Raw genomic sequence first — 24,144 nt, 5'->3', positions numbered from 1 at the left:
CTGCACAGCCCCCTCTGGACGGGACTAACCTAACTCAACGTCTGGCCGCTGCAAGTTTTGCCACCTCCCAACCCACCCCTCTCCTGACAGTTAATGAATAGATCAACCAACACTGCCCTGGTACAGCACCCCACCGTACACCTCGACCTAGATTCTCACACATATTTAGGCTCCTAACTTCCACTGGTTTCAAGGGAAGCCTAAGTGCCTTTGAGGATCTGGGCCCTCCTACCATGATGAAAATTCTGTTTATTCCTGTTCTTTGAACTCTGTCGCTTTGCCTGTTTTTGATCCACGACAGCACCTGGTCACGCACCTTATGAGGCTTCGCTTTTATCATAGCCTCGTGGGAGAGGCCTCATCAAAGGCCTTTTGGAAATCTAAATATATCACATTAGCCAGTTCGCCTTTAGGCACTGTTTTACCGACAGACACAATGAATTCTAATGGATTAGTGAGCCACCCTTTTCTTCTTCAGGATCGGTGCTGGCTACACCCTCTCACATCATGATCTTCCAGGTGGTTTATTATTCTACCTTTAAATTATTGTTGCAACCATGTTCCCAGGGGCCGTAATTCTGCAGACCACCCCTAGAGCCTTTTCTAAATATAGTGTTTCTCTATGCTGCCCTCCAGCCCTCTGTAACCGCAGCTGGTTTTTAAGGAGCGGGCAGGTTTTAGCTAGCCGCTCCTTATCTGAGCTCCTTCAGCAATGGTGGATATAGGCACCAGTGTGTTTACAGGATGCGAAGGGGCTTGGAAAGGGAAGGTGAGCTGGAGTAGCGGCTGGGGCTCGTGGCTGGGTGGTTTGCAAGTTAACTACAGAGGTCCCAGTGGAAGTGCGGAGAAGGTATAGAGGATAGGTATCTCAGGGACAGAGGCACAAGATGGATGGTGGAGGGCAGAGTTAAGGGTGTTTGGGGCAAGTATGTCTACAGTGCATGAAGGTGTCTATTAAAAAGAACCAGCTCCTCAAACCATCACACTGACGTTTTATTGGGGAATTTCCTTTGTTTCCCCCCATATTTTTGCCACCAAGAGATTTTTTACATTACGTGTGAAACCCTGGTAAGGTGTTTGTTTCCTACTGGACAAACTGACGAGAGCCCAGGCTGGGAGGGTCGAATGCTCTTCTGCGGGTTCCCTGGTACCTTGCCGTGGCTCTGCAGACCTCTGAGGGTCAAACCGCTCTCAGTAAAATGTCTCCCTCATAAAACATCCTGTGCAGATTCCCCAGCAGTAAAACAGCTCAGAGCACCCCCCAGCGCCAAGCAGCAGGACTGCACTGTCCCTCCAGCAGGAGCTGCTGGCCTCACCCTGGCTCTTTCAGGCGGGTTGGTGCACTTGACCCAGGACGGTTTGGCCACCGGGGCAGAGGAGGCACCCCGAGCCCAGGGGCTCTGACGCTCTCACCTTGGTGGCTTTGAACCGTGCAATGCCTCTGGGAGTGCGGCAGAGGGGTGGGAGGTCACGAGCGCCGCTCCTCCTGGGACGGTCCTGGCACGTAGCCCCGGGGCGGCTCCACCAGGTAAGAGTATGAGAGCCCGACCATGACCTACAGGAGCAGAAGAGCCATCAGCATGCGGCCCGTGGGGCTAGAGTCCTGGATCCCCCAGAGGCAGGGTGAGGAGGGGCAGGCGGCCGTCCCCGGGGTGCTCACCATCAGCAGGCTCAGCAGGCCCATCATCACCCCCAGCATGATGTAGAGGTTTTCGGTCAGGCCTCCAGCCCACAGGGGCCCCAGAATGGTGGCGACTCCCCCCACTGACCGCCGCAGGCCCTGGCTGAACCCTACAGCATGGGAAGAACAGAAAGGGTTAACGCTGCCTGCTGTCCCCAGCTCCTGACACCAGGGGGCGCTAAGCCACCGCAGGTACTGGCCTGCCTGGGGTGTGACCAGAGGCAGGCAGCCTCCCGGCAGGTGGGGACCTTGCCTTTCTCTTGGCGGGGAAGCTTGAGCGCTAACATGGTGCTACAGAAACAGACAATGGCCATCTGGGAGCCAGTGAGACTGCCTGGGTGCTGGGCCGTATCCCCCCACAACCAAAGGAGCACGGGACTGGTGCACGACTGCAGAGAAAGACAGAATGGGAGATAGGCGAGAGAAAGAGAAGCAGCCCCCCGCCCCCTAAAAGAAAGTCTTATGGGATGTGGGGCCCACACACACTTCTGCGCTGGCTCGACAAACAGAGCCGTGGTCTCTGCAGTGCAGCGTCCTTGCCTCCCCGTCCCGCTGGATCAGTATGAAAATACTCCATCAAAGATCAGCGTTCTCAGACAGCCCTGGGAGTCGGAGGCCTCGGTTTGGGGTCCAATCCAGGGTGGGGAGAGGCCAGAGAGAAACGGTTGAGAGAACATGACCGATGAGGGAAGGTTATAGAACTGGGCACGTTTACTCTAGAGAAAAGCGGGAACTTGATAACAGATTTCAAATATGTTCAGGGCTGGTACAAGGAGGACAAAGACCAACTGTTCCCCATGTCCACTGGAGGTCGGACAAGTAGTAATGCAGGTGATCGGCAGCAAGGGAGATTTAGGTTAGATATCAGGAAAGGGATCATGTATCTGTTTCTGACTCAAAGGGTAGTTAAGCTGTGGCCCAGGCTAACAAAAGAGGTTGTGGGGTCCCCATCATGTTTTAACCGATGGTCTAGGTATATTTGGCCCTGCCTCAGCACTGGAGGCTTGAACTCGATGACCTCTCGAGGTCCTTTCCAGCTGGACATTTCTGCAAGGCCAGGAAGGTCGGTGGCCCCTGGTCACAGCAATTGGCAGACCCATGCTGGGTTCCCTGGCTGCTCTTTCTCCATGCTAGGCTTTGCCTACCCACCTGTGCCATGCCAGATCTTCAATACACCCCTAGAAATTCATTCAGCATTTAGGTGGCAGACAGCAGCGGGGCCTCACAAAGGATCCCACCAAGCTTTGATCTCAAGGAGTGATTCAGGGAGGCCTGCCGAGGAGAAGGGTGTCCCCATTCATCGGGTGCAAGAGTGGCTCAGATCACCCTGGCAAGCCAGTCAGAGCTGAGAGGAACCAAGCCAGTTCTGCCAACACGGAGCGGATACAGGACTCAGCGGCTGGAAGGGGCCAGGCTAAAGTGGGATAGAAATTGGACCCGGGGAATCAGCGTTTGATCAGAAACCCAACACAGCCATGTGAAATGGAAACCCGCCTTGGAAAGCGGGCCCCGTGCCATGGGTTAACAGCCTCCTCCTGGGACAGAGCTACCTGCTCTGACACCAAGATCCTGACAGACGGGCCAGACTCAGCCCCGGGGGAACTCATCTCAGCCAGGGCCAGGGAGGAGTCAGGCCCAGCTTGTGCGGGTGAAGCGAACGGTTCCATGCTCTTAACAGCACCATCCAAGATCCCAGCTGTCCCAAGCTGCTGCCCTGGTGTCCCTACAAGGCACAAGGTGGGAGGGGTGGGAGAGGCCGACCGCACAGAGGTCCCATGGGTGTTTTATGACACCCATCTCAAGGGTGCCCTTCATTGTGGTATCTGGGCTTGGAGTGAGAAGGGGCAGGCAGGCACCTGCATTTTGGGCATGGCTCAGCTAGTCCCAGAGCAGACTGTGCTCTGAAGGGGAGGGGAGGAAGTGGGCACCATGCCCCAGCCCGGGCACCGACCCTGCCCCGAGGCTCACCTTGTGTTCTCTCTGCTGTGACCTTGGAGAAGAGCGAGACCTGGGAGACAGCCACGAAGGGCAGCCCCAGCACCTGCAGGAACACGCCGACCACCAGCTCAGACAGCAGGATGGGAAAGCTTCCTGTGGCAGCAATGCAGACATGGCAGGGGGGTGGATGGGCCCGGCGTGCAAAGAGCCCCAGAGACTGGCAGATTCAAATCAGGGCCTATGCTTGTTCGATGGGCAAGCCCCTGGCATGCTCCGCCCGCCCCCAGTATGCTCCATGCTCGGTTGCTAGCTTTCCTAATCAGCAGAGGACCAGACTTTCATGATGCTGGGCACCCAGGAGAGCACCCCCTGCTCCTTTCCCTGACTGCACCGAGCAGACAGAGGGGCTGGGGAACCATAGCGCCAGCAAGGCGCTGGGCCCGTCACAGCCACCATGCCACCTACAGCAGCTGAGCATCGCCACCGCTCATTGGGCAAGGGGGTCTCCTCTCCACCACACAGCCCCTGCTGGGCCACCTCAGGGCACTGCTGGGCCAGCCTGAGCCAGCAAGGTGCCCCACAGCTCAGGGGAGCACTCCAGAGCCATGCCAGGCTCCTGTCCCCCATCCATCCCTCGCCAGCGAACCCAACCCCCTGCCAAGCGATTCCCCTCAGGTGGGAGTGAGGAGAAGGGCCCAGGAAGAGAGGAACCAGAGATCCTGGCAGGATGGTTACCTTGGGGCCGTGCCAGGAAGAGCAGGCACCAGACACAAGCCACGTTGCAGATGACCAGCCCGAGCACCAGGACCACGCGGTCGGGGAGGCGGCTGCTGAGGCAACGAACCAGGAAGAAGCCGCAGATCACCTTGGGGGAAGGGGGGAAGCTGAGTTATTAGACAATCCCTGGACCTCGGGCTGGGTGCAAAGACCGTCAGAGTCACGGCTCGCCAGGGCTCTGCAGACTGCCCTCCCCCTCACGGCCTCAGCACCACCGCTCGCCCATCCCCTGGCTAGCAGGCAGGCCATGCTCGGGCACAGGTGCCAGCCAGCACAGTCAGGCTCCAGGAAATGGCCTGCACCATGCAGACCGGGGCAGGTTGGCAAGGCCAGGCCACAGGCTCTCTGCCAGCAGGGCACAAGGTCTCTCCAGCCTGCAGCCCACCCTGCCCTAGCTGCAGAGACCGCTGGCAAGAATGCCCCACTCCGCACACTGCCGGAGCAAGGGCAGAGGAGACGTGCCACACGAGTTCTGTCTGGGTGCGTCTACACTGGCATTCTTTGGGCACCCCGCCCCTGCAGGCCAGCACCATGGGAACAGTGAGCGTGCCAGTGTAGACAGGGCACAGGCATTTCAGCCCCATCCATGCGAGTGGAGGAGCATGAGACTAGCTGCACCAATGCTCCCAGAGGGGCTGCAACAGGGCCGCAGGAGAGGCCTGGCTGGATGGGACCCCAGCATGACTAGCCTCCCTCGCTGCCTGGGCTGGACAGAGGAGGTCGGGGCTGGAGGGATGACTCAGAGGAGGGCTTGGCTTAGTGATGAGGGCAGTGGGGGCACCAAATGTGGCTCTAGGCCTAGACCTCCCTCCACCCCTCCTCAGTCTGGCTGTACATACATCTGAAGCATGGGGTGGAGAACAAAAAGCAATTAGCTGAAGGATCCCAAAGAGGGGGAGGGGACGAGAGGGGGGGCGGGCAGGTCACCAGGAAGGCCGGGGCAAGAGGTGAGAAAGAGGGTCAGACATTCATAGGTTGCGAGCGCTCTCGGCAGGGTCCGGATCATGCGTGTACACATGCACCGTGGGATGGGAGCCAGTCACCTGCCCCACGCCATGTCTGCCAGGACACCTGCCATTACAGACCCCAGGGCTGGGGTCTCACCTACCTCGATGCCGCACAGGAAGTACATGATGCTGTTCTCAAGCTCCCCGAAGCTCAGGTAGCGCTGGGTGATGGGAGTCACCATGGTCTAGAGACATACAGACAGGCAGAGAAAGCAGTCACATGTCTGCCCACCCTACACTCACGGCTGTGAGGAGCCCCCTTTGCATGGGATGGGGAGGTACAGATCCTCGCCCATGAGGTGCCCCCTCCCCTGCTCTGCCCAGAAGGTATCCCTGGTGGGAGGGCTCTCCTGACTAGGACGTTGGGTCTCTGCTCCCGCTTGTCTTCCCTGAGATGGAGGTAACCCTGGGTCATGCCCAACGTTCACCCAATTCTGGGCTTCCCCTTGCCCTTCTCCACAAGGAGACCTTGGCCCAGGGAGAGATGCCCGCCCTCTGGGCACCAGGTGCAGGTGAAAGGTGAACCCCACCAGGGGTCTGGGAGAGGCCAGAGCACCACATGGAGGGGAGAGGAGATCCCCTGTTTCCCCCACCCCGAAACACATATCCAGAACCTGGGAAGGGCTGGACAGGAGACGCTCCCTGGACCCAGTCTGGTTGTGAGAGGAGCTGGATCCCCCACCACCGACATGGAGAAGAAACCCGCCTCCTCCCACCCTCAGTGGGAGTGGAACAGAGCGACCTGCCCATCAAGCCCCCAGCCACTCACCTCCAGGGCCGTTTGGTTGAACAGGGTGATGAACTGGGCAGTGAGCAGAACCACCACTTCCTCCCGCAGGTACTCTGCAACGACACCATGCGGATGTCACGGGGCTGTGGTGCTGGCGAGGAGAGGGGCCAGCCCTCCCTGTCTCCCACCAGGGGCGGAGGCGGGAGAGACACTGCCCAATGGAACAGGTCAGTGGGCTAATCAGGCGACAGGGAAGGCTGTGGGGTGGCATAAGCAAAGTTCTGGAATGAGGGGGATGCTGGGGAACCTCAGTAGCACCAGGGTTTGGATGTTCAAACTAGGCCCCTGCACACTCCTATGCCAGCCAGAGCGCAGGCCCCCTCAACATGGCTCAGGGCAGGAAGCACGATGCTATTGTAACCAGACTCGCTGGGCAAGGGAGAGTCTGATCCTCTTCTGGCCCTGAACTCCATCTGCAGCAGACCCACACTCTCCTGCATGCCAGTTCCTCCACTCATTGGTTCCCAATTTACATGGCTGTGAGAAAGAGGGGGCGCTGCCCTCCTCCACAGTCCACCGGCCCCCAGAGCCCAGCCTTCCTGGACCCCCAGCTGGAGAGTCCCACCAACTCCCTCTCATGCAAACCCTTCCATAGCTTCGTCCTGCCGGCTCACACCACGGCTTGCTGGCTGACCTTGGGCTAGTTCCTTCCCCTCTCTGGGACTCAGTTTCCCCTATTGCAATCCAGGGATAACAGCCCTGGGGGAGGAGCAAAGGCGCAGTGCCTAGGGAAGGGAAGGGACCATCAGGGTCTCCTACAGCTGGGCCTGCACTCCCCGCTCTGTGCCCAGGTCTGCGCCCTGCCCATCAGTGTGCCCGCGGGACACTGGGTCCAGGCTGTCCAGTCTGGGACACTTGGGTGCTGACCCATCTGCTTGCTCTGGGGTTCTAGGGGCAAGCAGGAAGGCCCCATGGTGCCCACAGGCCCTCTCGCCAATCAGCACCCAAACAGCTCGCTTTCAGTTCCCACATAGCTGTCCAGAGCAGCAGGAGACCCACCAGCGACAGCCCCACAGTGTCACGATCCTTGGGGGCTTATGCAGCTGCCAGGCTGGTGCAACGGGGCACAGAGAGTTCGTCAGCACCACTCAGAGCAGCCGCTGTGCGGGGTCTGTGGAGCGTGTGGCTCACCTTTCCCCTACAAGCTCTGACACCCTGATTGCGGACATACCGCTGGCCTTGTGGCAAAGGCGCTGGACTGGGATGTCAGCGGTGTGGGTTCAACTCCAGCTCTGCCAGACTTGCGGCAGGGGTAGGATCCTGGTTCGACTGAAGCCCGTGACAAATCCCCGCCACATACTGCCCAGCACAGTACTGATCAAAATGGGGGCATGCCAGGCTGGGGGCACTCACCTCGCATGGCGCTGAAGTTCTGAAACGGGCTCTTCTCCTTTACTCTGCCCTCCTCCTCAGCCAGGTGCCCGTTGGGCACGTAGCGGGACTCGTCTCCCTCGGGGGGCGTCCTCTGGCCAGTGCCGCCATAGCCCCGGTGCTCAGCAGGCTCGTCCTGGCCAGCGCCGTGCTGCACCAAGGGCTCCCGCTCCTCGTCCTGCTGCGCTGCCAGCGGCAGGTGGGGCACGGGCTGCAGGTCGTAGTACATCACCGCAACGACAAACTGGAGCAGGATCCAGAGCAGGCACATGAAGAGCTGCACAGGGAGACAGACACCTGAGTGCCCGGAGCCACAGCTCCCCCACCCAGGGAACTCGGGGCCGACTCACGCGGCAAGCTCTCCCTGGCTGCGAGCGCCGCCCTGGGAATACTCACCCCCGGGGAGGTGAATTTGTTGACCTCAAAGGGCCCCAGCCGGAAGTTACAGAGCCGCAGGAAGAGGTTACAGGCGGGTCCTGAGCACAAAGAGATGGCGGGGTCACACTTGGGCACCGGGAGGAAAACACAGAGAGTGAGGAGGGTGGGACTGGCATGCCCCTCACTGCCACCAGCCACCTCCCTCTGCAGCAAGAGGGGCAAAGAATGGGCACCGTGAAGGAGATGGTGGGTCTCTCCCACCCTCGCCAGGCTCTGATAGCCACCCCCACTGCCTCTGGCAACAGCCTCTCTGGAGATCCTTTGTCACATACCCCCCACCCCTGACAGGCAATGCCACCGTGGTCTGGCACCGCACTGCCATGCCCTGGCCCCATACCCTTCCCAACCTGAGAAACACCAGCCACTACACGGCGTCCCCCGACAGTTACCACAGCTTGCTTTCAGGGGCACAGGGCAGTCAGAGCTGAGCCAGCTCTCTTCAGTGGCCCCTCTCCACAGCAAAGAGAGCGACACTGAGGCAAGAGCCTGGTGCATGGGGCAGGCGCCTCCTGAACATGGACTGTGTGTGGACCACAGAGCCCCAGTTCACGGCTCAGGCCCACCACTCCCCCCATGCTCAGGCCTGCTGCGGAGAGGGCATGGGGGGGGTAGTCCTGGGGTACCTTACCAATCAGCAGCCCAACCTGCCGGCATGCCATCACTGCAGCAAACACCTTGGCGCGCTCCTGTGAGGTGGTGGAGCGGGTGAGATAGCCAAAGATGGAGGCACCCGCTCCCGTCCCAACACCTGCCAGAAACAAGGACAGTCAGGGGCAAGAGACGGGGCATGCTCTGAAAGCCCCCGGCACAAGCCCCTGGATCTGGAGACCCTCAGCCTAGATCCACGTGGCCTACAGCATCCCCACCAGCAGCTCTTACCTGCCACCAGCCGGCTGCCCAGGAGGAGCCACTTGGAGATGCCCATAAAGTACATGAAATTCCCTGCAATTGGGGGGACAAAAAGGAACAGGTAACGCAGGGAGGAACATGCAAAGTAACAGCCAGCCAGGAAAGGGGTGCGAGTGCATCCCTGGAGCCAGCTGGACTAGCCAAGAGGCAAGCCTCATGGAGGAAGGACGGGCAGGCACTGCTGTCCCCTGTTGGCTATAATCAACCCCACGTACACCTGTGAGGGTCTCATCCCATGGGGCTGGAGCAGGGATCGAGTCCTTCAGAACTCCTGGCTTCTGCACCCTAGTGTTGCAGGCAGGAGGGTTATCTGCGATCCTGCTCTGAAAAGAGTCCCTGTGTTACAATGGCATCACAGGCCCCATGCTCCTTGTCCTGCAACACCAAGCCCCCATGCAGTAGAGCACGTGGGCTGACGTAAACGGGTACTTAGCTGGTGACCAGCGCGGCACGCTCAGAGCTGAGCTCTGTCCAGCTGATGGGTCAGCACCAGCACCAGAGGTTCTGCAGGCTGAATTCTGCCCCACAGGGATCCCCCAGCTGCCCCTCGTAACTGAGGGCAAGATTGGGTCCTGCAACCGGACCTTGGTTAACAATGAATTCATCTGATGCCCAAGCCAGACTAGAACCCAGCTCCCTGCTGCAGCTGGGCTGGCTCTGCAGGTTTCCTAGGAGTAGAAGCAGGTGCTCAGGATCTCTGTAAATCAGGGCCTCAGGTACCTGCATTTAGAGTTTGGTGTTGCATGTTTACACCCTTGTGATAAGTGGGGCTAATCCTGCCCTCTCACCCCGCCCTCCCTGGGGGCCAGGACCCAGGCTCACTCTGGACTGCTCCCACCAGTGAAGCAGCCCAGCCGGCCTTCACTTGCTCACTCACCCATTATCTCAAACACGTTGGCAAAGAGGATGATGGCTTTGGTGCGCTGGCTCCGATCAGACCAGTGCCCGAAGAGGGGCCCCGCAAGCAGGCCGGTGAGGCTGAAGGCAGAGATGCCCAGGCCCAGGAAGTACGGCTCAGCATGGAGCGTCTGCAAGTAGGCCCAGATCGTGGGCAGAATCACCGCTAATGGGGAGCAGAGACAGACAGTCAGGAGCCCCACGCCACAGCGCTAGAATAGGTCCTGCCAGGCCACCTCAAATGGGTGCTCGGCCTTCCCCTAAATCCATGTTCCTGCCTCCCTGGGGCAAACGTACAGCCCACCTCGTGAGACAGCCTTGGTGCAGCATGAGACCACCCCTGGCTGGCCTTGGACAAAGAGGGCAGAGGTCTCTGGGTCCCCTAGGCCTGCCAGCTGGGCCTCTGACCCCCGCCCATGGCAACTGCTGGCTATCCAGCCGGATCACCAGTACCGACGCATTGCTCAGGAAGGGGGAGATGCCAACCACCCAAGGACTCAAACCGTCCCCTTTGGGCCCTGGGAGCTCCCCAGTGGCTGCCGGGCATTTCACCCTCCCTTGGGATGGAAGGTGCTGGAGGCTGCAGCAGCTCCTCAGAGTCACGTGGACCCCAGCAGCACCCCATGCCCTCGGCCCCCTGCCCTCCTTGCTAAGAGGGCACAACTCAGCCTGTTCCTGTCTCAGCCTGCCAGAGCCTCCTTCCCTCGGTCAGGGGCCCTCACCCGCTACCCTAGAGCTCCTATGAGACCTTACTGCGAGGTGTTTATGCAGCAGCCGAGCCCCTCAGCAGGGCGAGTGGGCCGTGCACCTCACCCAGTCACTGCCATCTTACATCGCACTTAACGGCTGTTGCAGGAGGGAGACAGAGAAACTCCATGAAGCTCAACAGGGGCCAGAACTGAAGTCCTCACATGCCTCCCACCATCACCTTCTTTAAGCAGAGTTTAGTTGCTGTATCTGTGGCAAGAAGCCTGGGACCCTTTCCCATAGCTACCTGCCTGCCACAGCTTCTACCACGTCGGGCGTCTCTACCCGTTGGCCTCTGTAGGCAGCTATAACGCACCACAGTGTCTGAGTGCTGCCAGAATGAGAAACACCAGGCCACCAGAGCCAGGCTGCCCAATGCCCTCCATACCCCAGGACCAGGACCGGCTCTAGGCATCAGCAAAGCAAGCTAGGGCAGTTGCGCTCTTGGAACTTGGGGTGGCAAAAAACCTAGAACCGGCTGTCATGGAGTCCCTGGGTGATGCTCTGGAACTGCTCCCCATGAAGCCAGTCAGGATTCTGGGGCAGTCGCCTTTCTGTGAGCAGCCTGTCTGCATGACACACAGCTCACACGGCTTCCACCTTCCTGGGTCTGACCTCGGAGCATTCAGCATCCTCTGCCCCTCTGTGCGCTTCCCATAGCGAGTCCGCTCAGGCGGGGTCCTGGGGAAGACAGAGGGTCATGCCCCGCAACTCCGCAGTCAGACGTGACTCTCAGCCAGCAAAACAGAGGTTTATTAAATGGCAGGAACATGGTCTAACACAGAGCTTGTAGGTGCAGAGAACGGGACCCCTCAGCTGGGTCCATTTTGGGGGGCAGTGAGCCAGACAACCATGTCTGCCCTTCACTCCATGTCCCCAGCCAGCCCCAAACTGAAACTCCCTCCAGCCCCTCCTCCCCTGGGCTTTGTTCCTTTCCTGGGCCAGGAGGTCACCGGATTCCTTTGTTCTCCAACCCTTTTAGCTCTCACCTTGCAGGGGGGGAAGGGCCCCGGCCATCAGTTGCCAGGAAACAGGGTGTCGGCCATTCTGTGTCCAGACCCCTGCACACACCTGCCCTCTAGGGCTCTGCAATGATCATACACCCTTACCCCACCCCCTAGATACTTAAGAACTGCCTAGGGGAAACTGAGGCACCCCCACACTATTCAGAGGAAACATTAAGAACAGTCCCACTTCGTCACACCGGCCCCGCCCAGGACATGGCCAGGAAGCAGGTCTCACTGTTAGCCCTCACTGGGCAGTCACAGTAGGATGGCCAATGAGAAGACATCCCTTGCTTCGCTTATGGGCACTGCCCACTGCCCTGCAGCCTCCACCAGAGAGCCACAGCACTGCTCCCCCTGCCCCTCGCCAGCATCTCCCCGCTCTCTCCTTCCCTCCCTAGTTAATGATTTCCACCGCCTGCCCCAGGCATGGAGAACCAGCCTCAAGGTTCTTCTGCTACCCTTTGAGACCTCAGGGACAGCTTCCCTTCGGGAGCCGATGCTTGTAGTATCCCACATACTGAGAGCACCCGCCCTGCTGCTGCCCTTTGGTGGGATTCAATCTCCCACCCCCGCCAGCCAGGGAGTCTTGCTCAGTCATTGCTCCAGGTCTGGACTCCCCCATGAGAAGGGCAAGGAGGAGGAGAAAAGGAAGGCCCCAGAGCAGAGAGTTTTGCCGGGGAAAAGGAAATAAGAGACCTTGGGTTATGAAGGAAGAGAAGCAGGATTGGGACACGCTAGCCAGGAGAGGGAGGAGTCAGATATGAACACCGCCCACCCCCATTTATACTATGTCTACACTAGAGCTGCACATTCAGCAGGAGACGCATCCACGCTACCTCTGATGGTGCAGCACCAGTGCAGACAAACCCTGAGCGACAGGGACAAGGGCGCTGCGGCGAACTGCGCCAGAATGGGGGACGGGACAGCAAGGAGCTCCGCTTGGGGTTAGAGTGGCAATGAACCAGCAGGATACGCTGGAGCGAGGGGCTGAGAGGTGAGGTTTATGGAGGGGACAGGGAGCGCCACGAGTCATCTGCCTAGATCAGAGGTGGGCAAACCGTGGCCCACGGGACCCTTCCGCCCGGCCCCTGAGCTCCCGGCCCCTCCCCTGCTGCCTCAGCGCACCATGCCACCGGCGCAACGCTCGGGGCAGCCGGGCAGTGCAGTTGCAGAGCCACGGCCTGACCCAGTGCTCTAGGCGGCGCGGTAAGGGGGCAAGGGGCAGGGAGGGTTGGATAGAGGGCAGGGGAGTTCGGGGGTGTGGATAGGGGTTGGAGTGGTCAGAGGGCAGGGAACAGAGGGGTTGGATGTATCAGGGGTCCCGGGGGGGTAGAGAGACAGTCAGAAATGGGGGGGGGGGTTTGGATGGGGCAGCAGGGGGCAGTCAGGGGTAGGGGGTCCAGGAGTGTCAGGGGACAGGGAGCAGGGAATGGTGGATGGGGTAGGAGTCCGGGGGGAGCCGTCAGGGGACGAGAAGCAGGGGGGTCAGATAGGAGACGGGGCCGGGCCACGCCTGGCTGTCTGGGGGGAGACAGCCTTCCCTAACCGGCCCTCCATACAATTTTGGAAACCCGATGTGGCCCTCAGGCCAAAAAGTTTGCCTGCCCCTGGCCTAGGTGGTCAGGGCAAGCCTGAGCAGAGCCCCAGAGAGGCTGTGAAGGGAGAAGTGGAGCAGGCCCAGGACAAGGCCTGCGTGACCCCAGTGTTAGCAGCAGCAGAGGCCAAGGAGGTCCGAGTAGAGGCCCCGAGGTCTGGTGAGGTCATTGGCAGCCATGGGTGAGATGGTTTCAGGAGGGCAGCAGGCGGGTTGAATCCAGTGCGGAGCTCAGAGCAGTCGAGGAGATGGCTGTAACCGGCACAGATGAAGGGGAGTAGTGAGCAGCTGGAGAGGAAAGCTAGGTTCAGGGAGAGCTTTGAGAATGGGGAATTGTTTAACTCGTGTATTTTCCCCATCTGCAACTGGGTTGCATATCATCTCTATGTACCTGGGGCCTTTTCCTTCTTGCTAAAGTTCCAGGCACTAACCAGCTCTTGAGCACATGGTGTGTTCAGTGCCATCATCTCAGGTCACGTTCCCACGTGGATGGTGAACCCCAGCCAGCACCATCACTCGGTTATCACCAGAAATGGAGGCATGTTGGCTTGGCCAAGGGGAACAGCAAATTAGCTCCTTGCAGGCTCAGTTCTCCCTTCCTCTTCCCATACGCTGTGCTCTATGGCGAGCCAGAAGCACAATGGCCATCCCAACAGCAGGGCAGCACCTTGCCCATGGAGGTGGCCTCCAGCTGGGAAACCCATACTTGGTTATTTGTGGAATAAGGGAAGAGACCAGGGATCTGGATGAATCTGCAGGTGCTAGAGGACTGGGGTCTCTCAAAGGCAGAAGAGATGTACTCAGCAATAAGTGTCAAATTCCCCATGCAGGGGCATGGATGGAACGTCACTAACAAGGGGGCTGGAAACAAAGTGGCTGCTGTGGGGACAGGCCCCTCTTCCCTCCCCTGGTCGGCAGTGTTCACCTGGAGTGCCAGTTCTGTGCACAGGGATGAGACTTGTATCACCAGGGCGAGGTCTTGTGCCCCTCTGTGGACGGGCGACAGAGAGCCAGGCGGATAAGGGTGTTAAGGTAGCTCTGGATGGGATGGCAAGGAAAGACTGAGGGCATGACCTGCAAATACCTTGCCTCTAGCGAGCCACAAATCAGGAAGCGGGTGGTCTGGACGACAAGAGCCCCAGTTCCTGCTGGAAGCTGACAAAAGAGGAGACTAAATACTTACAAAGGACAAGTGTGGGGGGAGAGGGGGAAGAGACCTGTGGATTCGAACAGGAGCGGGGGATGGACAGGAAGGACCCTTCAGGCAGGACAGTTTCAGCTCGTCCCTTTCATGACGTCCTACACGGACTGCAGAACTCTGTGTGTCCGAGTGACATTTGTGGATCCAGAGCTCAGCTGGGGCCAGGATGACCTGGGGCACCTGCAGCCATACCCTGAAGAGAAGCAGCGTGGCCCAGGGCACACAGGGAGCCTGAGACCTAGGTTCTAGCCTTGGCTCTGCCACTGACCTTGGACAAATGCTCCTTTCCCCAGCCCCCCTCTCCTTGCCCCCTCTGTCTGTCTTGGCTACATAGACTGCGAGCTCTTCAGAGCAGGGGCTGTCTCCTTGATCCTGGCTGTAGATCTCAGCACCCAACCACGGGAAGGCCTGGTGATTGCTCATCCTGCTAAGCTGAGGGGCACAAGGAAAGGGGGAAGCTCTCTGTGCTGCATCAGGGAATGCAGAGTGCTGGCTGCCAGTGCCAGTCGAGACCCCTCCATGGGACAGGTCAGATGCTGTGTGCCCAAGAACATAAGAACGGCCATACTGGGTCAGACCAAAGGTCCATCCAGCCCGGTATCCTGTCTGCCAACAGTGGCCAATGCCAGGTGCCCCAGAGGGAGTGAACCTAACAGGTAATGAGCAAGTGATCTCTCTCCTGCCATCCATCTCCACCCTCTGACAAACAGAGGCTAGGGACACCATTTCTTACCCATCCTGGCTAGTAGCCATTAATGGACTTAACCTCCATGAATTTATCCAGTTCTCTTTTAAACTCTGTTATAGTCCTAGCCTTCCCAACCTCCTCAGGCAAGGAGTTCCACAGGTTGACTGTGTGCTGTGTGAAGAAGAACTTCCTTTTATTTGTTTTAAACCTGCTATCCATTAATTTCATTTGGTGGCCCCTGGTTATTTTATTATGGGAGCAAGTAAATAACTTTTCCTTATTCACTTTCTCCACACCCTTCATGATTTTATAGACCTCTATCATATCTCCCCTTAGCCTCCTCTTTTCCAAGCTGAAAAGTCCTAGCTTCTTTAATCTCTCCTCATATGGGACCCGTTCCAAACCCCTAATCATTTTAGTTACCCTTTTCTGAACCTTTTCCAATGCCAGTATATCTTTTTTGAGATAAGGGGACCACATCTGTTCGCAGTATTTAAGATGTGGGCGTACCATGGATTTATATAAGAGCAATAAGATATTCTCCGTCTTATTCTCTATCCCTTTTTTAATGATTCCTAACATCCTGTTTGCTTTTTTGACTGCCGCCGCACACTGCATGGACGTCTTCAGAGAACTATCCACGATGACTCCAAGATCTTTCTCCTGATTAGTTGTAGCTAAATTAGCCCCCATCATATTGTATGTATAGTTGGGTTATTTTTTCCAATGTGCACTACTTTACATTTATCCACATTACATTTCATTTGCCATTTTGTTGCCCAATCACTTAGTTTTATGAGATCTTTTTGAAGTTCTGCTTTGGTCTTAACTATCTTGAGCAGTTTAGTATCATCTGCAAACTTTGCCACCTCCCTGTTTACCCCTTTCTCCAGATCATTTATGAGTACATTGAATAGGATTAGTCCTAGGACTGACCCTTGGGAAAAGCCGGGGATATGCACAGTGGCTAATGTTCCAACACAAACACTTAATTACAGACACTGCTCGGGATGCCAGTGACTCAGGTCCTTGAATTATGCAGCCCAGCTTCAAGCATGAGGATATCCAGGAAACCTGCTGGCCAAGTAATTAATGTAATTCACCGGCCACCAGAGAAGAGCACGGGCTCCTCTAGTCCAGCAGCTTTCATCATCACGACAGACCAATGGCTCATCTAGTCTGGCAGCCTCCCTGCAACAGTGGCCACCCCAGGGCTCTAATTATATAGTATCAGCTCATGGAAGGAGTGGGAGATGCTTCTGATTTGGCATGGGGATCGGTTTATCCCCTGAAGCAGGAGGAGTGATAGCACTTGCAATCTGACAGGTTTCAGAGTAACAGTACAGTGTTCGTCTGTATTCGCAAAAAGAAAAGGAATACTTGTGGCACCTTAGAGACTAACCAATTTATTTGAGCATAAGCTTTCGTGAGCTACAGCTCACTTCATCGGATGCATACTGTGGAAAGTGTAGAAGATCTTTTTATATACACACAAAGCATGAAAAAATACCTACAAAGCATGAGTTTAGTATCACCCTCTTCTGAAAGAAGGGAGTAGCTGTGAGCCCACCTATAACCAGTTCCCCTGCCCCATTCCTTCAGTGCCCCCTGGTGGGCACAGAATTCTCATCACACTTGACAGACTGTTGGCAGATGTAAGTCAGCTAGGGGTGCCGAAGGCTGGCACCCAGCAGCAGTGCCTCCTCCAGTCCCACCCTTCAGCTGACCCTGAAGGATGAGTTACAGACTCAGACTGCAGCTTGTTAAATATTAACAAAGGAAACTAGGAGACCAGCTCTGCTTCAGCAGGGGCCCTCCCATCCCCTCACACCACCAAGCCGTGTGGAAGAGCTGTGGGGCCTGCGAGACCCACTCCAAGCCTAGCAATTCCCAGCACTTTGGGGAGCACTGGGGCACGTCTCACCAAGGGGAAAAAGTCCCAGTAAGAAAAGAACAATGCATCTAAAAATCCATATAGGAACAGACCCACATACCGAGCCAGCCCCACTGCAGGGCCTGCCAGGCTCCCAAAACCCCTCCATGGCTCTCGTCCACCATTGCTCCAGCCCCAATAAAGGCCAGTAGAGTCACAGGAGACTCCCCACAATTGATCTAAGATGCTGATGTCTCCTTGTAAACAGCTATTGCAAATTACCAATCCCTTTGCTATCCCACCAGCTTATGAGGGGCGGAGGGGCACAAGCACCTGGCCTAAGGCGTTGCCATTAAAACAGTCTCTAGTCCTGGGGTTTCACAAGGTACTGCTCGACACAGCCAGAAAAACAAGACAGCACAGGATTGCATGCCAGAGGCAGGGCACAGGCTCTTCCGGTGTCCTGGCAAGAGACAGGACCAGACCCACTGCAGGGTCACACAGCAGATGCAGATGCGCAAGGGGGTCTCGAGGTGGTGGGGGACACCAGCCTGATTCCAAAGGCAATCTGCTCTGTTCTCTAGTAGAACGATGACAGTCCCCATAGCCTTCACCTCTCCCCCTACCCCACCCCTCCACTCCACTCCCCCATTCAGAGACGCAAGCAGGCCTTTTCCTTCCTCTCATGCTATCCTAGCCTGACAATTGCTGGGCCCTGATTCTGAGCCACCTTTCCACCTCCCCAATTCCAGGCTCAGCTCGGGGCCTGCTCTAACTGAGTGAAATCCAATGACCTGCATTATGCACTATGGCCCCTTCCGGCTTTAACATCTATTAACCCAACTTGTGACCGTCTAGAATAGCTGGAGTGCAGAGTGGGGAAGTCGTACCCCTGCAACAAGAGCTGGGCCCATTGTGCCAGCCCTATCCACAGAACCCCACTGGGCCAAGGGAACACCTGACTGGGGGGCCCCCCGCTGCAGCATAAAGGGTCCAGAATGCAGGCCAGAAGCAGAGCCCAGCTCTGCTGCCAACTTGCCGCCTGACTTCAGGCAAGTCATTTAACCACCCCCTCGGTGCCTCAGTTTCCCCATCTGTGACATGGTGAGAGAGACTGACCCAGGTCCATTAACATCCACAAAGCAATGGGACCAGAGAGGAGCAGACTCACAAACCCACCCTCAGGGACAGAGCTTCCGCCTATAGGACCTAAACCAGCGGGTTTGTCATTCATGGACGCAGCAGGACGTGGGTGCCCCCCAGCAGGGCCCATGGGGGAGTGGAGGTGTCCGGAGTCACCCTCCCGGTTATGGCTCTGACACTCCGTGGCCGGCCCAGGCTGGCAGGGCATCGCCCCCTGCCCGCAGCGCTCACCGTACTCGATCCCTCCCGAGAGGAAGAGGAGGCCAATGGTGAAGTTGGTCAGTTTCTTCTTCCTCTGATACTCCATCGACCCGGCTGCCGCTTTCCTCCCCGCGGGGCGCAGGTGACGGTTCCCTGCAGGACTCAGCGCCCGGCTGCGGCGTCTCCGCTGCCAGGGGCCATCGCGCAGCCCCGCTGCCTGGCCGGGCAGCCCTGGCCTCTCGCCAGCCCTTCCTAGGTGCACGTCGCTGGGGGCCCCAGCCCCCCACCAGGATCCAGCGAGCCCCGGGGCGGAGCCGAGCGAGCCCGCAGCCGACAGCGACCAGGGCAAAGCGCCGGCTCCTCCTCTCCCAGCGCTCCCAGGTGTGGGTGGGCAGGGCCCCGCTCCCGGCCGCAGGCGCCTCTGAAGGAGAAGCAGCTCAGTGGGGGCCCCCTCCGCGCAGGGCGGGGACGGGGACGGGGGGGGGGTCTCAGGGACAGCGGGGCGGAGGAGCGGTTTCAAGATTTAATTGCAATTGGTTGATGCCAAGCCCAGGCACTGTCTGCTCCGCTGCAAGCCGGGCCCCCGCCCCCGCCCCGGCAGGGGCTCAAACAAGGGGGTGGGGGGAGGCTTTCTGGCCGGACACAGCCGCGGGCCTTGGCGGGCCCTCCGGGACCTGGAGCCGGCGGGCAGGGGGCGAGAGCTCAGCGAACCCCCCCCCCCCCCCGCACCTGGGCGGGAACCGCGGGGCGTTTTGAAACAGTAGCCGCGTGCAGCCGGGAGTTTAAAGGGTGCCCCCCCCCGCCAGTCTAGACACACCCCTGGGCGTGAGAGATCAGGGGACCCCCCCCGCCCCCGCCGGTGTTATCACAATAGTCCCGCTGCCCCCGCCCCCGGCATGGGGTGAGGCTCCCACCCCTGCGGCCAGGCGGTCCCCCCCTTCCCCCGGGGGTTGTACGGGGGGGGGCACCTAACGCCCGTCCCTACTGGCGCTGCCCACAGGTGGAGCAGACGGGGCAGAACCCAGGCGCCCGGGACTCCCCAGTCAGGGGGCGGAAGCGGAAACGGGCGAGCCTCGAGGAAGCCCGTACGCATGCGCAGCCCCTGCCCGGGGGCGGGAGGGGGGGAGCAAGCGCTTCCGCCCCGCACTGACATGGCGGCTCCGCGTGGGCTCGAGCGGGCGCAGGGCGGCCGGAAGTGAGGTTCGGAGTCCCTGCCGCGCGCTCGCCGCCCCGCGCTCGCCATGGCCGGGATCCTCTTCGAGGACATCTTCGACGTGAAGGACATCGACCCCGAGGGCAAGAAATTCGACCGGGGTGAGTCAGGCCGGGGTCTCCCTCCCCCGGGGCTCCTCCCGCCAGGGCGCGAGAGGGAACCGCCCCATAACCCCCTCCACCCCCCGGATCTGGGGCTGGATCGGGACCCAGGCCCCGGGGGGGAACAGCCCCATAACCCCCTCCACCCCCCGGATCTGGGGCTGGATCGGGACCCAGGCCCCGGGGGGGAACAGCCCCATAACCCCCCACCCCACTGGATCTGGGGCTGGATCGGGACCCAGGCCCCGGGGGGGAACAGCCCCATAACCCCCTCCACCCCCCGGATCTGGGGCTGGATCGGGACCCAGGCCCCGGGGGGGAACAGCCCCATAACCCCCCACCCCACTGGATCTGGGGCTGGATCGGGACCCAGGCCCCGGGGGGGAACAGCCCCATAACCCCCTCCACCCCCCGGATCTGGGGCTGGATCGGGACCCAGGCCCCGGGGGGGAACAGCCCCATAACCCCCTCCACCCCCCGGATCTGGGGCTGGATCGGGACCCAGGCCCCGGGGGGGAACAGCCCCATAACCCCCCACCCCACTGGATCTGGGGCTGGATCGGGACCCAGGCCCCGGGGGGGAACAGCCCCATAACCCCCTCCACCCCCCGGATCTGGGGCTGGATCGGGACCCAGGCCCCGGGGGGGAACAGCCCCATAACCCCCCACCCCACTGGATCTGGGGCTGGATCGGGACCCAGGCCCCGGGGGGGAACAGCCCCATAACCCCCCACCCCACTGGATCTGGGGCTGGATTGGGACCCAGGCCTTAAGGAGAGCAGGCCTCTTAACACCCCCCCCCCTTCGTTTTGAGGGCTGGATTGGGACTGAGGCCCCAGGGGGACAGGTTCCATAACACCCCCCAACCCCAGATCTGAGGCTAAATTGGAATTGAGGCCATAGAGGGGACAGGTCCAATAACACCTCCTTCCCCCTGGGATCTGGGGCTGGATCTGGACCGAGGGCCTAGAGACGAAAGGCCCCGTATTTCATGTGTTGCTGTTTCCGCTCCTTCTCTTCCAGTTTCCCGCCTGCACTGTGAAAGTGAGTCTTTCAAAATGGACCTAATCCTGGATGTGAATATACAGATCTACCCCGTGGACCTGGGTACGTATGTAGGATGCCCGCAGGCTGGCAACTGATCATCCCTGTAACAGGCAGCACCTGTTGAGCAAGAGCCAGCTGCTGGCAGAGGTGCCCATAACACTGAGGGCTTGTCTACCCAGGATACGAATGCAAGTTAAGGAAAGGTGTGCATCTGAAGTGTATGATTTAAAGTGCAGTAAGCCCTCACATGCATGCTGCCATTCTGAAGGAAAGAGGCCTTGGATGCGTTCAGTGCATTTAATTACTTAGGTCCAGTGGCCACGAACAGCTGTGATGTGAGGAGAGATGCTCTTCACCTGCCTGACAGCTCCATGAACCCTGGGGTCCGTGCTACTCCAAGCTCATCACCTGGCATCTGGATGCGCTGCTGAGTGTCCCTGATCACCTTCTCTGGAGCTGGGAGCCCTGAATATTGTGTTCCCTGTTGACTGGGCAGATCGGGCTAGGAGCCAGTTTGCACGTAGCTCGCTCGTCTCTGCCATCGAGCACCTTTGAATTAACATACAGCTAGTACTCCTGGTGTGCTCTGGTTTCTGTGTTGCTCCCTTTTTCCCTGCCCTTGTGTGCATGAGAATATGCGGCCTGTGACAGATGTGGCTGTGAGCAGCTGGCCTCCTTGGAGGCTTGCCTTTTACCTCCTGCTCTCTATTGTGTGGTTCAGGTGACAAATTCCGCCTGGTTATCGCCAGCACTTTGTATGAAGATGGGACCCTGGATGATGGGGAGTATAATCCCACTGACGACAGGCCGTCCAGGTAATGGGGCAGTCCTCAGTATGAATTCCCCTTGGGTCGGGTATGGTCAACTCTTGTGGGGATCCAAGCTGGCTGAGGGCAGTGAACCAAGGGGTACTGACAGTGGGGAAAGCGTGGAGTTGGGGAGCTACCATGGGTCAGCGTCGCTGCCTGATGACTTTGGCCTTTAAACACCTGGGAGAAGGGGCTAACGAGTTCCCAGCCTTTGTCTGGTGGAGTCCCCTTGTGGTCTGTTGGCAGCGGGGTACTGCTCTGTCTCCTGGCGCATTTGATTGGTGCCCGCTCTTTTGTCCTGCCCCCATTCACTTTTCCTCTCTCTCGGTTTTCCTTCTCATCTTTAACTTTTATCCAATCTCTGTTTCTTTTTTGGTTTCTAAATTCTCTTGTGTCTGTGACTATTTATACATCATCACTGTCATATCTGAGCAGCCCCTACCTGTTCTTGGCGGCCCTGGGTCTGTAGCTCCCGCTTCCTACTCACCAGGGGGTACTTGCTGCTTTGGCCGGCGGTGTCCATTGGTGACTCAGTAGGGCTGGATTGCACATCTCTTGAGCGTCCCTGTGTGCTGTGGGGGCAGAGGCCAAACTGTGCTTATGTGGCTGGCTACGTTCGGGGCCATTGCAGGAGTGCAGAGGGCCCCAGGTGGTTTTCCAGGAACCATCTGGTGCTTTACCCTGGTGGATGTTTGCTTTGGGCAGGAGGGTCAGGTCTGTGGGTGTGCGCCTCTCTCAACCCCGGTGTCTTGTTGCACGCAGGGCCGACCAGTTTGAATATGTGATGTACGGGAAGGTGTACAGGATTGAGGGCGATGAAACATCCACAGAGGCAGCCACACGCCTGTAAGTGCCCTGCTTGCCCCTACCCCCATGCCACTCCCCTGTTGTCCACGAGAGGTGGTACGGTTCTGTGCCCCTCCAAAGGGCACCCATCCACTGAGGCAGCCACACGCCTGTAAGTGCCCTGCTTGCCCCTACCCCCCATGCCACTCCCCTGTTGTCCACGAGAGGTGGTGCGGTTCTGTGCCCCTCCAAAGCGCGGTGCCTGGAGCTTGGGGTAGTCAAGGGAGAGGGCAACATGGTCCTGCCCAGAGTCCCTAGTGGATCCCTAAGGGGAACACCGGGGCACTGAGCGCTGTCCACTGCACTCCTCTCACGTAGCAGGCTCCTAATTCCCAGAGGTGATGGCTGGAGGCCATAGCCAGGGGCTCCCTTTAGCCACGAGTAGGGCCGCTGACACTGGGGAGGTGAGCAACTGTGGCTGCCTCTTGGCTACTCAGGCTTCTGGAACCTGGGTGTGATGCCCCCGCCCTGATCCATGGGATCCTGTTCTCACCTCTGCCCCTCTCCTGCCCTAGTTCTGCCTACGTGTCCTACGGTGGTCTGCTCATGAGACTCCAGGGAGACGCCAACAACCTGCACGGCTTTGAAGTGGATTCCAGGGTTTACCTCCTGATGAAGAAACTGGCCTTCTAACCGCAGGGGGCCGAGCAGCTGGGGACTGCGGCTGCAGCTGGGACCCTGCCTCACATGCAGGCTTTGCAAATCGACAGGGCCTTGCTGGCCGAGACTGGGACCCTTGTGTTCAACGGCCGCTGGATTTCAGCTCTTTTGGCCCATCAGGACCCTCTGGAGTGACGCAAAAAGGGAGCCACTAGGCTGTTGTACTCCCTGCTGGTCCAGATCCCTGCGCCACCTGCAATTCTGCCAATGATGCCCCTCTGCTGGGGCCTGCAGCCCACTCCTGTTCCAGGCCAGCGGTCTGCCCCTCGTGAGCAGGGGGATAGGCAGGTCCCTGGCTGGAGGCGATGGTGAGTGGCTGCCGTGTGTGCCGCAGGCTCCTTTCCAGACCCCTCCTTTCCCATACTGGCTGTGGGGCTGCTTCCCTGTCGGCTCCACTCTGCTGGCTGCATGGCAAAAGTCTGCACCGTTTCCAGCAGTCCTTGTGTTTCGTGGCCTCTGTGTTGGCTGGGAGCAGGAGAGGGAATCGTTATGAGCCAGCCCCACCTGGTTCTTTACTAAAGTGGGTTCTTCGGATGTGTCTCTGCTTAGGTCACTCTAGCACGTGTGAGATGTGGGGGCGGGGAGATGAGAGGTGCCAAGGAGATGCGACATTGTGAGACTGGCCAGGACTAGGACCACAGGGATCGAATCAAACGCTTCAGCCCCAGCAGATTGCTACGCTCTGGTGTGAGAGCTCCAGTCCCGACGTCCTGCTTAAACCATCGGCAGTGACACAGCTAAAACCACTGGTGTTTAAGATGGGGAGTTCACCTCTTTCTGCACTCTGGCTTCTAGGTGCGCAGACCTGACTGTGTCGGTCCCTTGTTTCAGGCACGGCTGCACTAGTTACACTGGAAAGTTTCCTTTGCGACTCTAAGAGCTAGATGCTTCATTTTGTCTCCGAGTTGACTCTGCTATTGTCCCCCCTTCCCCATGCCAGTCATTTCTGGCTATATCCAGACTGTGACCCTGGGTTACGACTGTAAAAAGTTTTGGGATCCGCTACTTGTCCAGCCTCAATAAAAAGGGGAGAGGGCTCCCCCTGCCGGAGAGCTTGTGAGCCAAGTCTTCCAACACATGGGGTGGCCCTTAGTGACCGGACACAGGTAGAGTTTTTCCAAAGTAGCTATGGCAGTAAAAGTCCACTCCACCTGCGAAAAGGGGCTTTTGCCAATAGAGTTTTTTGTTTGGGGGGCTGGGACAAGC

At 58.7% G+C, this 24,144-nt stretch overlaps 2 protein-coding genes across 2 annotated transcripts; one reads left to right on the top strand and one right to left on the bottom strand.

The window, feature by feature from the left end:
* Positions 1-972: 972 nt before the first annotated feature.
* LOC311526143 (major facilitator superfamily domain-containing protein 8-like) lies at positions 973-19,011 on the bottom strand. The gene is made up of 12 exons (XM_084638889.1): positions 18,293-19,011; positions 9,789-9,974; positions 8,882-8,944; positions 8,631-8,750; positions 7,961-8,040; positions 7,547-7,841; positions 6,173-6,246; positions 5,505-5,588; positions 4,355-4,484; positions 3,650-3,772; positions 1,661-1,791; positions 973-1,555 (listed from the first exon to the last, which is right to left on the bottom strand). Exons 1-12 carry the CDS (start codon positions 18,366-18,368, stop codon positions 1,469-1,471), a joined length of 1,449 nt encoding a protein of 482 aa, XP_084495015.1. The 5' UTR covers positions 18,369-19,011; the 3' UTR covers positions 973-1,468.
* Positions 19,012-19,381: 370 nt separating this feature from the next.
* POLR2H (RNA polymerase II, I and III subunit H) lies at positions 19,382-23,990 on the top strand. Its single transcript, XM_084640012.1, has 5 exons — positions 19,382-19,576; positions 20,600-20,683; positions 21,345-21,438; positions 22,195-22,278; positions 22,794-23,990. The coding sequence occupies exons 1-5, from the start codon at positions 19,504-19,506 to the stop codon at positions 22,909-22,911; spliced, it is 453 nt and encodes a 150-aa protein (XP_084496138.1). The 5' UTR covers positions 19,382-19,503; the 3' UTR covers positions 22,912-23,990.
* Positions 23,991-24,144: the final 154 nt, after the last annotated feature.

This window comes from Lepidochelys olivacea (assembly GCF_965140295.1).
Source record: "Lepidochelys olivacea isolate rLepOli2 genome assembly, chromosome: 9".
Classification (NCBI taxonomy): domain Eukaryota; kingdom Metazoa; phylum Chordata; order Testudines; family Cheloniidae; genus Lepidochelys; species Lepidochelys olivacea.
This window is presented reverse-complemented; position numbering and strand designations above follow the sequence as displayed.